The 13,558-nt window shown below is 57.0% G+C and overlaps 1 protein-coding gene across 5 annotated transcripts in view; it reads right to left on the bottom strand.

The window, feature by feature from the left end:
• The window catches only part of AMZ1 (archaelysin family metallopeptidase 1), a 40,581-nt gene that overhangs the window by 8,224 nt on the left and 18,799 nt on the right, over positions 1 to 13,558 (bottom strand). For 3 of the 5 annotated variants that reach the window (XM_008018834.3, XM_037995174.2, XM_037995175.2), the window contains exons 2-6: positions 11,192 to 11,713; positions 9,268 to 9,435; positions 3,421 to 3,549; positions 2,918 to 3,087; positions 2,312 to 2,488 (exon numbers count right to left, since the gene is read on the bottom strand). In XM_008018834.3, the coding sequence (XP_008017025.2) occupies positions 2,312 to 2,488; positions 2,918 to 3,087; positions 3,421 to 3,549; positions 9,268 to 9,435; positions 11,192 to 11,495 (948 nt within the window). In that variant the 5' untranslated portion in view covers positions 11,496 to 11,713. Of the gene's footprint in view, positions 1 to 1,573; positions 2,489 to 2,917; positions 3,088 to 3,420; positions 3,550 to 9,267; positions 9,436 to 11,191; positions 11,714 to 13,558 lie in introns of those variants that run through there. The other 2 variants (XM_073012865.1, XM_037995176.2) reach the window with 2 other exon arrangements.

Raw genomic sequence — 13,558 nt, forward strand, 5'->3', positions numbered from 1 at the left:
GCTGTGCCGGAGTTGGAGGTACCCACCCCCAAGAGCCCACCATTCAGGAACTTCATAAGCTACTTGTTATCCACAGTTAAAGAATAGAGCACTTACAGTTTGTTTTGTTTTTTTTGAGATAGTGTGTCACTCTGTCACCCAGGCTGGAGTGTAGTGCTGTGACCTCGGCTCACTGCAACCTCCACCTCCCAGGTTCAAGCGATTCTCCTGCCTCAGCCTCCTGAGTAGTGGGGATTACAGGTTCCCACCACCACAATCGGCTATTTTTTATAGTTGGCCAGGCTAGTCTCAAACGCCTGACCTCAGGTGACCCACCCACCTCGGCCTCCCAAAGTGCTGGGATTACAGGCGTGAGGCACAGCGTGCACCCGGAAAGTATACATAATTAAACAAAATTTTAAATTTTAAAGCAAAGGTCCAGGCATGGTGACTCACGCTTGTAATCCCAGCACAGGGAGGCAGAGGCAGGAGGATCACTTGAACCCAGGAGTTCAAGACCAGCCTGGGCAACATAGTGAGATGACAAGGGGAAAAAATAGAAAAAAAAAAAAAAGCAAAAGGAATACTTGAAACTCACTTCCTAAATGTTTTCTACATCTCACTCTTACCTCTGCTCTCAAGGTTATTCTCCTCTCCTGCATCTGTACAGGGGACACGCAGTTTAACAAGGCCCCACTGCACACCTCTTCCCAACTCAGCACTGACTGACGTCCCATTGGGACCTGACATCAGCCACAGTGGGACTGTTTACACCACAGGAAGTGGCAGAGACCACAAGTCCGGTTTTCTTTGAGAACATCCCGCTGATTGCTTTCAATGGACAGCAGTGACCTTTTCTGACCAGGCCCTTGGTCGGCTCTCCAGCACCAGCCAGAGCCCTGGGACAGCAGGTGACCTCACATCCGCACCGCTCCCCTCCCTACAACAGCAAGGAGGGCCAGGCCACCCTGGAGTGCCTTTGCCTTGGCGCTTTTCCCTCCACAGCCACGGGCGATGGTGCTCGTGGAAGGGAGAGCTCTGGGCAGAAGGAGGAGCTACACCCTCCAGCTCCAATCCAGGCAATGCCAGGTCAGCACGTGTAGGGAGGGGCACACACGTTATAAAAGTTCATGTCAGATGGTTGCACAAGACCCCAAGTGAAGGCATCAAATGAGAGCTCTCTACCCTTTCTGCAGACCAAGTTGCCCTTCTGCCTGTTACACAGCCTCACCAGGGTACTAAGAGCGGCCCCTCGATGGGGCACAGCTGGCAGCAGCAACCTTTACAAGGTGTCATCAGGTGCCAACCGGCCATCACGCCGCCTGCACCCTCAGGAAATGCTCCTACCCTCAGCCATGGCTGCGCGTGGGCTCCCCCCCAAGTCACAGGCTCCTCTCAGCCTTCCACTTGGGAAGGCTGCTTCCTCTGTGCCCCCTTCACCTTCCCTTTACTGCCAGTCTTCGAAGAAGATCCCTACAGAGAGATTCCAGCACTGTGAGCTGGAAATGCCCCAGCCTCTAGCAGTGTCACCCAGGAGCCCTGGGCGTACCGCTCCTCACTCTGCCCCAGAAGGAAGGCGGGCACAGCCGGGCCCTGCAGGGGATTCTGACAAGCTGAGTCTGGGAACTACACGCCCACCCGCCTCCACGGCCTGGACCCAGCACCGGAAGGAGGAGGATGCAGGGGCTTCCCAGCGCAGTTTCATTGACTGCTCTTGTGCCTGTGCACCGTGCGCACCTGATAACTGGTTTTCATCCAAAGGTGGGTTTAAAGAAAAATTACCACCACCTGCCTTTGCACTCAGAACTGAGAGTAAAACTTTTGAGCCTGCAAACAAATCTTCCCCCATGAATACAGACAAGCCGTTTGCTCGGCAGCCCCACCCCGGGTGACAGCAGAGGGAGTTAGGAATGGAGGCCACCTCCAACACAGCCTTGTTCTGTCAGCTCCCACCTCCTCCCAAGGGGCCTGTGCCTCTGAGCGGCAGTGACCCAAGTGTTGGTGACGGGAAAGAAAAGAGCAAGCTACCCTGGGAAGACCGTGCCACCCACCGGCTGCACCAGGAAGGCCCCACGCCGCTGCAGCCTCCTGGCTGCAGCCGCCACATGCGGGCACTGGCAGGACTCGACCTACCGCCGGTGAGATCCGGATGGAGCTCAACCCCAATGCAGGTCCCGGGGGACTCTGCACTGCCTGGAACCCGGCAGTTTGACAAAGCGTGTGCGCAGTCCTCGTGCCCTGCGTGGTCTCCAGGTGGCGCTCGCGGGGCCTCCAGAGCGCAGGTCCCAGCAGCCGGGCAGCGCAACTCGGGCAGCCCAACTCGGCAACTCACCTGGTACCTCTCGATGAGCCTGAAGCCCAGGATGTGCTGCAGCTTTCGCAGACAGATGGGACAGAGGTCCAGGGGCCGCCGCAGGACCTCATCCAGGCTGAGCGCACCCTGCATGAGGCAGCGGAGCCAGCGGCAGTTCCCCAGGCCCAGAAGGTGGCAGAGCTCGTGGCACGTGACCTGGGGGGAAGGCCACCAAGCACCTTGCCTCACCACCTTGCCCCCGTATCCGGCAGATCCCCAGGCAGCCCCAGCAGGGCCAAAACGAGGACCTGGGTGAGGCTGGATGGCCTGGAAGTGGTTCGGGCGCCCTCCCCCTGCCCCGGGCGGCACAGGCCTCAGCCCGCATCTCTGGCAGGGCTGCATTCAGGGCCCCAGGGGAAAGGTGAGTCAGGATGCGCGGCCCTGGGGAGGCCGCACAGGATCGGGGCGTGGGGCTCTAATCCCTACCCTGCTTCTTCATAGCTGTGTGTTCTTGGTTTCCTCATTCCATGAAGTTAGGGGTCCACCCACTTCTCAGTGAGGACGGGGCGGTGTAACGGACTGACGCAGCGCAGGCTCAGCCAGCACCCTCCCGTCCCCTCTTCCCAGCCCCAGAGCCCCACCCACCTTGCAGCACTGAACCATCCCCAGGGCACTGAAGCTCAGGGCCCAGCCTCTGTCCTGCGGGGGGGCCTCAGGGCCATCCGCTGCTGCCTCCACCAAGGCTGGATCAGGGGCGCTGGGCCCCGACCTCGGGAATTCCCCCGAGAACCGGGCGAAGCTGCAGACGCCCACTTCTGGAGAGAGATGGAGAGAAGGGCACGCTCAGGGGTCAGCCTTGGCTCTAGGGGGCCCACCATCAAACCCACCTCATGCTCTCATGCAAGCCGGCCGTGGCCCAACAACGCCTAGATCCTGGGAGGCCCTGTCCTGCCCACATGAAGATGGGCCCTGGGGCAGAGGCCACGGCTGAGGAACAGCCCCTACGCCACCCCTCAGGAGGAGCTGGAAGAGGCCGCCTATTCCCATGCATGGGTGTTCACTTCCACCACGAGGGTGCCCTGCAGCCCCAGGGGCCACGGCCCCATGCTAGGCTGCCCCCCAGACAGAGCTGCCGGGCCCCGGCTCACCGTGCCCTGGAAGGAACTTGCTGAAGGTGAAGCTCCAGGCCTCGTGGGGGTACAGGTCGGACAGCGTGAGGCCCAGCACACACAGCGCGTCCCCTGGCTTGTTGTTCTTCAAGAAGGACAGGATGCCGTCTGCGGGGAGAGGGCCGGGGATGGGGTCAGGAGGCAGCCAGGGACCCCTATCTGCTGAGCTCAGGCTGGCACACCCTGTCATCCTCTTCCTCTGCCTGGTCAGGTGTGGGCCACCTGCGTTTGGTCTGACCTGAAGGCACACAGTACTGCATGATGGGGAGTGAGGGTCAGGGCCATTGGAGATCAGGACAGGGTAAGTCTGAGAGGCCATGGACAGCCCAGTGGGGGCGCTGGAGAGGCAGCCTGGCCGACGAGACTGGCGCTTGCAGCCCCGGGAAGGAGAAGCCGCCCCAGCAGCTGAGGGACAGCCCCAGAGATGTCCACATCCCAGCCCTGGGACCCGGGAGTCCCCACAGCAAAAGGGACTGCAGATGATTAAAGATCATGAATGGGGGGGTTATTCTGTATCAGCCAGGTGAGCCTGATGCCATCACAAGAACCCTCGCTAAGGCCGGGCATATTGGCTCACACCTGTGACCCCCAGCGCTTCCGGAGGCCAAGGTGGGTGGATCACCTGAGGTCAGGAGTTTGAGACCAGCCTGGCCAACATGACAAAACCCCATCTCTACTAAAAATATAAAATGAGCTGGGCATGGTGGTGCATGCCTGTAATCGCAACAACTCAGAAGGCTGAGACAGGAGAATCACTTGAACCCAGGAAGTAGAGGTGGCAATGAGCTGAGATCGTGCCACTGCGCTCCAGCCTGGGCAACAGAGCGAGGCTCCATCTCAAAATTAAAAAAAAAAAAAAGAAAAAGAAAAAAAAGAAAAACCACCTTCATTAGAGGCAGCAGGGGGTCTGATGAGAGCACAGGGCCTGAGGGTGCCGCAGGGCTGGCTCAGAGGAAGGGCTGTGAGCCAAGGATGCGGGTGCCTCTAAAAGCTGGAAAGGGCAAGAAATGGATTCTCCCCGGAGTCTCCAGAAGGAACCAGCCCAGCCGACCCTTGACTTTAGCCCAGGGAGGCTCCTGACCCGCAGAGCTGTAAGACCACAGTGGGTCATCCAAGCTAGCAAGTCGTATAACTTGTTAGCATGGTTCCCAGGAGCGTGAGTGTGGACAGATACAAGAGAGGCCCAGGGGCTGAACCTGGGCACGATGACGTCAAAACCGGGAAACCAGGAGCCCAGGGAGGGAAGGAAGGAGGCAGAGCAGCCACTGTGGGCCCAGGAAACCCGGAGAGGGTCTCAGAGTTACTGCAGAGAGGAGGGGTTGGGGCGTAGAGGCATGCAGGGGAGAAAAGTGTTTTCCAAGGAGTTCTACCATTAAAAGGAACAGATTGCCAAGGAGGTGTGTATGTGTGTGTGTGTGTTTTGAGACGGAGTCTCGCTCTGTTGCCCAGGCTGCAGTGCAATGGCGAAATCTCAGCTCACTGCAACCTCCGCCTCCTGAGTTCAAGCGATTCTCCTGCCTCAGCCTCCTGAGTAGGGGGGATTACAGGTGCACGCCACCACACCCTGCTAATTTTTGTATTTTTAGTAGAGATGGTTTGTCATGTTGGTCAGGCTGGTCTCAAATTCCTGACTTCGTGATCCATCTGCCTCGCTTCCCAAAGTGCTGGGATTACAGGTGTGAGCCACTGCACCCAGCCCTGTGTTTCTGAGACAACATCCCACTCTGTCACCCAGGCTGGAGCGCAGTGACACAATCACAACTCACACTGCAGTCTCGACCTCCTGGGCTCAAGCGATCTTCCTGCCTCAGACTCCTGAGCAGCTGGGATGACAGGCATGAGCCACTGCGCCCCACCCAAAAAGGTTTAAATTATGAGTTTTCAGTTTAAATTATGAGTTTTTTACATTGCCTTTCATATTAACTTTTCAATTCCGATATGTATTTTCCATTTACTGCACATCTCATTTCAGACCAGCTACATTTTTTGTGTTCAGAGCCACAGGGGGCCAGTGGCTACTATCTTGGACAATGCGGGTCTAGGGTATGACCTTGGGAAATGAGTGACGGGTCTTGGAGGAGAGACCAAGGAACTTTTGCTAACAAGGTGATGATGACTGATTGACAATGCCAACAAGGTGATGATGACAGTGATGGTTGTTGTTAACCAAGTTATGTCCCCCCAAAAGATGGGTGGAAGTCCTAACCCCCAGGACCTATCATTGTTTGGAAACAGGATCTGTGCAGATATCATCTAGTTAAGATGAGGTCATTAAGGAGACCCAATGACTGGAGTCTTAGAAGAGACTCAGAGGCACATGGTGTAAAACTCACGTGAAGTCAAAGGCCAAGGTTGGAGTTGTACAGCTGCAAGCCACAGAGGGCCGAGCATTGCCAGCAACTCCAGAATCTGGAGGCAGCCAGGGAGGACCCTCTGCAGAGCCTTCCGAGGCCCCATGGCTCTGCCAAAACTTTGGTTTCAGAACCGCGGTCTCCAGCAATGTGAGACGAGAAATGTCCCTAAGCCACCCCAGTTTGTGGTACTTTGTTACGGCAGTCCCAGGAACCCAATACAGTGATCCAAAGCATGCTACTCTCTGGGCAAGATGGCAGGACCCCATCTCTACAACAATACAAACAGCCAGGTGTGGTGGCACGTGCCTGTGGTCCCAGCTACTGGGGAGGTTGAGGCGGGAGGATCGCGTAAGCCCAGGAGTTCAAGGCTGAGGCAGGAGGATCATGTAAACCCAGGAGTTCAAGGCTGCAGGGAGCTATGATTGCACCACTGCGTTTGAGCCTGGGCGACAAAGCAAGACCCCATCTCTAAAAAACAACAAAGAAAAATTAAAAACCAGGCTGAGCTGACCATACAAATGCAACCCGGCATACCCTCTGGGTTCCACCTGCTTTTGAACCTTCCCGGGTGCACGTCCCTTCCCCCCAGTTTTTTTCCCCGAGGGCTCCCCCGTGCACCTTCTGAAGTGCGGGGCTGGGGGAAACAGCAGTTTGTTCACTAAGCGGAGGGGGTGAAAAGCCCTGCAGTGACCCTTGTGGGACTCACTGCTGTCTCTGAGCTGCCACGGTCCTGTCACAGACAGGACGGAGGCCATAACAGGTGAGGTGCACTGCATACAGCATGGGGGAGGTGGAGAGAGCTGAGGTTGCAGAGGCCGAGCCTGAGAGGCCCAGGGTCCCCAGCTCTGTTTTAGGGCCAGGGCCAAGGCAGGCCACACTGCCCCCAGACCTCGCTCTAGGACCTCAGGGGCGGGGGAAGCCCATGGAGTGTCGGCTGCACCCAGAAAGCAGGCTGGGACACAGAAAAGAAATGTACCACTCAGGCGATGGCACCCCAGCCCAGCCAGGGGATCCCTGTCAACCCCCAAACCTCAACAGTGGCTGCTCCCTGTAATGGTACACTAGGGAATTTAGACAACCCTCCTGCCAGAAGATGGCCAGACGGGCAGAGAGAATGACAACGGCTGCTTCAAACACCCAAGATGGGGAGGAGCGGGTTACGGAGGAAGCCTCGGCAGCGGTACGGGGTAGACAGCCGCCCTTTATATGACGACGGTGATGGCTACGTGATGTACACATCTGTCAAGACTTCAGAACCGTACACTCAAAAGGATGAATTTTACTATCTAAATTACACCTCAACAACCAAGACAGAGACCTAATGAGAAAAACAGGGAGGATTCGAGCTCAAACAGATGAAGCTGGACTGTTTCTGGGGTGGGGGAGTGGACAGAATGACCCTAACGACATGCCTCCTACCCTGGGAGGGATGCGGAGCCCTGGGGACCATCAGAATGACCCAGAAAAGCTTCATGTCTGTCCCACAGTCAGCCCTTTGGTGCCCTGGCAGAAGGAAAAGAAAATCCTCTGTGGTGAAAAACATCGGCCTGGGCCAAAAATTCTCAAAGTTAAACTAATTTTTCCAGTAAGATGCCTAACTAACAATCGAAAATAAGGCACAATGAGGCAGGATAACTGAGACAAAATTAGCAGAAATAACAAATACAGGCACATGGACACTCCAGATCAGTGCAATCATCGGACAGACTGTCAAAAGCAACTATGTTCATGGACATCAATGCTGAACTTAAATGTCAGAGACAACAGAGACCCATAAAAACAGGACACTGCTAATTTGAAAAAGAATTCACTAGAAACTACAGAACTCACAAACATGACAAGTGAAATTAGGAACACAATATACGGGGGGTTTGTTGATTGTTTTTTAGATGATGGGGTCTTGCTCTGTCACCCAGGATAGAGGACAGTACAGTAGCTCACTGCAGTTTCAAACTCTCAGCCTCCCAAGTAGCTGGGACTATAGGTATATGCCACCACTGCCGGCTATTTTTATATTTTTTGCACAGACAGGGTCTAGCTTAGTTGCCCAGGCTGGTCTTGAACACCTGCCATCAAGCTATCCTCCCACCTCAGCCTCCCAAAGTACTGGGATTGCAGGTGTGAGCCACCATGTCCAGCCTCAATATATGGGTTTAAGAGTACCTTAGATGAGGCTGGGCGCGGTGACTCACACCTGTAATCCCAGCACTTTGGGAGGCCAAGGCGGGCGGATCACGAGGTCAGGAGATCGAGACCATCCTGGCTAACACAGTGAAACTCCGTCTCTACTGAAAATATAAAAAAATTAGCCAGGCATGGTGGCAGGTGCCTGTAGTCCCAGCTACTCGGGAGGCTGAGGCAGGAGAGTGGCATGAACCCGGGAGGCAGAGCTTGCAGTGAGCCAAGATCATGCCACTGCACTCCAGCCTGGGCAACAGAGTGAGACTCTGTCTCAAAAACAACAACAACAACAAAAAAAAAAAACCTTAGATGTGACTCCAGAAAGAGTTAGTAAGCCGAAGGATGAGAATAAATTCAGATTAAAGCATGAATGATCAGAAAAGATATAGAGAAGAGCGTAAGATGGATTAATATACATTCAACTGGAGTCATAAGAGAAGAGAATGGGGCAGAGGTGATAATCGACAAAAGAAGCAATGGCTGAGAGTATCCCAGAACTGATGAAAGCTGTCCATCCACTCATTCCAGCCCCTTTTTGAGGCCCTCCCTAAACTTGAACCTAGGTTTCCTATCCACCAAAGAGCCCTCACTTCACCTCTGCTTCTCAGCCCAGCCTCACTCTCTCCAATCACCAGCAACCCGCAGGGAAGGGGCAAGGGCTTGAGGGTTAGGGGTCTTCTAGGCACATGTCAAGTACTATGCAAAGATGGAAGGTTGGAGTCATGCCGAGTGGCCTTAGAAGTGCTCACTTCAGGCCAGCGATGGTGGCTCACGGCTGTCATCCCAGCACGTGGAGGCTGAGGTGGGCGGATCACTTGAGGTCAGGAGTTCAAGACCAGTCTGGCCAACACAGTGAGATCCCGTCTCTATTAAAAAGACAGAAATTAGCCAGATGTGGTGGCGTGCGCCTACAGTCCCAGCTACTCAAAAGGCTGAGGCAGGAGAATCGCTTGAACCCAGGCGGTTGCAGTGAGCCAAGATTCATGCCACTGCACTCCAGTCTGGGCGACAGAGCAAGACTCCATCTCAAAAAAAAAAAAAAAAAAAGATAAAGAAGGGCTCGCTTCTGCTGCCCTGCGTGCTCTGGCGTTCTCCCGTGAGCGCTGGCTGTGTGGCCAGGTCCCCGGACACTCCTGGGTGGAAGAAGGAACTTCCCACACACCCAGGAAATGGACATTTCCCACCAAAAAGGAAGAAAAGATTCCTTTCCTCTCCTGGGCGCCTTCCTCCCACTTCTTCCTTCTGGAAAGGGCCTGCCTTGGCATGAGCCGTGGCTGCCGTCCTCACTCACCTGTGTGGAGCTGGAGCCTGTCAGAGTCCCGGCTGGGGCGCGAGGAGCAGCGGATGGACGCGGCCGCCACCGAGGGCAGGCACTTGACACGCAGGCCCAGGAAGAAGGCCTCGGTGCAGCTGCACAGCTGGCGCAGCAGGGAGCTTCCCACTGGCTCCTCGCTCAGATCTGGTGGGAGAGCAGCGCCATCAGCCCTGCGGCACCCCTGCCCGCCTGGGACCCTCTCCCCGGGAATCGCCTGTGGACACCGGCCGGCTGGGTGAACAAGGCCAGTGTGGACCTACCCTGACAGCAAGCAGAGCATCGGGCTTAGAAAGGAGATGGAAAGCATGACTTTTTCAAAAGGGCAAACACCGAGGGACATAGAGGAAAGATTCGCGCACAGATGAAAGGACAGCAGTGACAACTGCATGTGAGCTCAGGGTGGGAGCAGGCAGGGCCTCACCAGGGACAGGGACTTCGAGGGTTAGCACCAGGCACTGCAGCTGAGCAGGCAGCACACAGAGCTGGGCTGCCTGGCTGCAAAATGCCAGCCTGGCTGGGGCAGAGAGCAGGACACAAGGGTGCAGGTCAATGGGGAGGCAGCAGGGGGCTCCCAGGGCAGCCCCTGGAGGGATGCACACACCAGATCACAGGCCAGGAGGACAGATGGACAAAGACCAAGGGTGGAGGCCAATGAGAAATCGGCTGCCAGGACCCCAGGCCAGTAGCATCAGCCTCACCCAGAAAAGGAGGGAAATGCAGAGCCCGGCCCAGCCCCCGCCTCCTGACCCAGCCCCTGTGTCTCGACAACATGCCCATGTGTCTGCGTCAGAGCTTGGGACGTGAGGCTCTGAGCCATTAGCAGGGAGGTGGAGGGAAGCGGGTGGTTCCCAAGCTGTTGGATTGGCTGCTATGGGGTGGTGGATGCGTGGACCACCAGGGCTGGTGACAAGCCTGCGTAGGGTGAGGCCAGCCGAGGTCCAGCCCTGCTCTGGCTTGCTGTCAAGATGCCGAAAGGCGTGGTGCGCTGGCGTGAGAAGTGGACGCCGGCCCTTTCCTCCTCTCCAAGCCTGAGAGCCCCTGTCCCGTGTGCCGTCTCTGCCAGGCTGCTCTTGGCATGTGAGAGGCACAGAGGCTGGCCCTGCTCCTTGCGCTCCCCGCACCTGCCTGGGCCGTTCCCTTCTGAGCACGGATGCCTGGTGTCTCGGCCCCCCATTCACCCTGGGTCCGCCAGACTCTGCCAGACACAGAGCTCTGAGGGCAGTAACCACTCTGGGCCCTGAAGACCACCACCCTGCTCAGCCCACCCCCTCCCACTACAACATCAGGATGAGCACCCCCACCCCAGGGTCAAATACACCTGCGTTCCAGTCCCGTCCCTACCAGTGACCAGCTCTGCAACTCAGACAGGTCAAGGGACCTCTCCCTGCTTCCATTTCCTTGCCTGTGAAATGGGCTGATCCTCATTTCGGCACCCCAAAGAGAAAATGGTCTTTTTTTGAGAGAGAGAATCTCGCTCCACCACCCAGACTGGAGTGCAGTGGCATGATCTCAGCTCACCGCAACCTCTGTCTCCCAGGTTCAAGCAATTCTCCTGCCTCAGCCTCCCAAGTAGCTGGGATTACAGGTGTGCACCACCACGCCCGGCGGGATCTTTATACAGCCCGCAGCACAGTGCCTGGGATGGCTCTAGTTTCAACAGGCGTAGCCAGGACCACACACATCTGGATGAGGATCAGTCCCAGAGCCTGGGCTGTCTGAGCGTAGTGTCAGGATGGGGTGGGAGGAAGGAAGCCTTGGCCCAGCCAGGACCTCCCTGCCTCCACCCTGGACCCTCTTCCCTCGTTTCAGTCCTGCCTGGGGGCTATGCACAGACATCCCCCCTTGTGCTACATATAAGCTGGTCCCCCAGGAGCGTGCCGTTGGCGGCGGTGCCCCGCACCTATCGGCTGTAGGTAGATGTGCTTCCGAGCCAGCCGGGGCTTCCGGTGCCGCAGGGAGGCGTGGAAGGTCTGGAAGTCCTCAGGCGCCTCGGGGCGGCTCAGGAGCCAGTCGAAGGCCGTGTGGATGAGCAGGGTGCAGAAGAGCGTCCTCTGCGGGTTGTAGGCCTCGGCCAGGAAGAGCCGCTCGGCAGGGGAGAAGGCGGAGACGTATAACTGCTGCAGGGCCGCGTCAGTGGAGACCAGGGCATCCTTCAGGGCCCGGGGCCCGAAGCTGAACTCCTGTGCGTGTCTACACTGCAGCATGGTGGGCGGGCACGGCCTGGCCACTCCTGGGAACCCCTGCTGCTGTCCATGGGCCACCCCGGGGACAGCCACGGTCTCGTCCAGAATCTTCCCTCGGGCTGATCTGAGCGGCTACTGGGGGCTCCCCGCAGACAGACGCTGGTCCAAGGGTCCGCAAGGCCCAGATTCGCCTGGTTCTGGACGCCCTCTGGCATGGGCGCTTCTGGGCCCACAGCACCCTGCGGGTGACAGGAACAGGTGTCCCCTCACTGCCGAGCACACATGGCCTGATGTCCTAGGCAGGGGATGGGTTGCTCCTGCCCAGGCCTGGGGAGAAGCTCCACAGAGGACGAGGGCATCAGAGGGAGCCCCAGCCCCTCCAGGACACAGCACTGCCACCCCGCCAGGTTGGAAGGACACTTTCAACCACTTCATCTTCTCTGGCAGGTTGGGTCCATGGGCCACCCAGGGGATGGCCACATCTCTTCCAGAAGCTTCCCTCATCCAGAACTGAGTATGGGGAAGTACCTCCCACTCGGCAGGGGCCCCCAAGGCCATTCTTCCGCTCCCTCTCACCAGCCAGCTCTGTCTGGAGCCCTTGGAGGGAAGAGAGACCTTCTCCCCTCCCTGCTGAGCCGGAAGGGCTCCTCCGGGTGGAAACCAAACGCTCCTCTGCCCAGCGTGATCACAAGGTGTGCAACATCACCTGGCCCCCATCGCCTGGGGTTCCTCCTCACCCACAGCCCCCATCACCTAGGGACCCCCCAACACCCAGGAGCCCCCATCACGGCAGCTCTTCATCCCAATTACAAGCTTTCCTGGCAGGTCCCTGTGCGCCCAGCAAGCATATGTTTGGCGGGGGTGGGGGTAGGCAGCCCCAGCAGCACCCAGACATCCCCAGGACACACGTGAGGGTCCCGAGATCCAGATGAAGCAGTCAGGGCAGGCGTTTGTGCCACACCCCACCAGCTAGAAACAGGGAGAGGCGGAGAAGCAACAGCCGATTTCAACGCCCAGGACGGACCAGGAAGGGAGGAGACGATGGGGGGCATGGGGCTGGCAGAACCATGACAAAGCTGCCCTGCAAAGCAGAGGCTCTGACCGGAACGGCAGCTGGGCAGCCCTGCACTCATCAGGCACACGCCTGAGAGCCGTCACCGGTGGCACGCTTGGTTCTGGGCTACGCTTAGGTCTCTGTCCGGAGACTGTGAGACCTGCCAGGGTGGATGGAGAGCGGGCTGGGCAGGGGAAGCCTCACAGAACAGATCAAAGCAAAGGGGCGGTTGTGGGGAGAGGCTAGAAACGAACCAGAAACCACAGAAGTGAGATGCACAAATAATGCATCAAGGCAGGTGAAGCTAAGGACATATGAATCAGCAGCCCTCAGACAAGGCTTCCTCTAGAAAGTTGAGCTAGACATGCAAAACCCATTTATCTGCACATCAGCAAGTTGCAAGACCTGCCAGCCCTAGCCGGAAAACCAGAAACTGTTTTTGCAGGGAGAATGAACAGCGCTATACGCTCTTTAACCCTGATTTCTTTTTTAGAGATAGAGTCTTGTTGTGTCATCCAGGCTGGAGTGCAGTGGTGCCATCATAGCTCACTGCAGCCTCCAACTCCTGAGCTCAAGTGATCCTCCTGCTTCAGCCTCCCAAGTAGCTGGGACTATGGGTGTGTACCATGCCCTGCTAATTTTTGTAGAGATGGGGTCTCACTATGTTGCCTAGGCTGGTCTCAAATTCCTGGGCTCAAGCAATCCTCTCTACTCAACCTCCCGAAGTGCGTCAGCCACTGCACACAGAACCCCACCCCGCCCCCCAACTTCTTTTTGTTTTTTAGATGGAGTCTTGCTGTGTCGCCCAGGCTGGAATGCAATGTCATGGTCTGGGCTCACTGCAACCTCAACCTCCCGGGTTCAAGCAATTCTCCTGCCCCAGCCTCCCAAGTAACTGGGATTACAGGTGCCTGCCACCATGCTAGACTAATTTTTGTATTCTTAGTAGAAACAGGGTTTCCCCACGTTGGCCAGGCTGGTCTCAAACTCCTGACCTCAAGTGATCCACCTGCCTCTGCCTCCCAAAGTG

Source organism: Chlorocebus sabaeus, chromosome 28 (assembly GCF_047675955.1).
Source record: "Chlorocebus sabaeus isolate Y175 chromosome 28, mChlSab1.0.hap1, whole genome shotgun sequence".
NCBI lineage: Eukaryota > Metazoa > Chordata > Mammalia > Primates > Cercopithecidae > Chlorocebus > Chlorocebus sabaeus.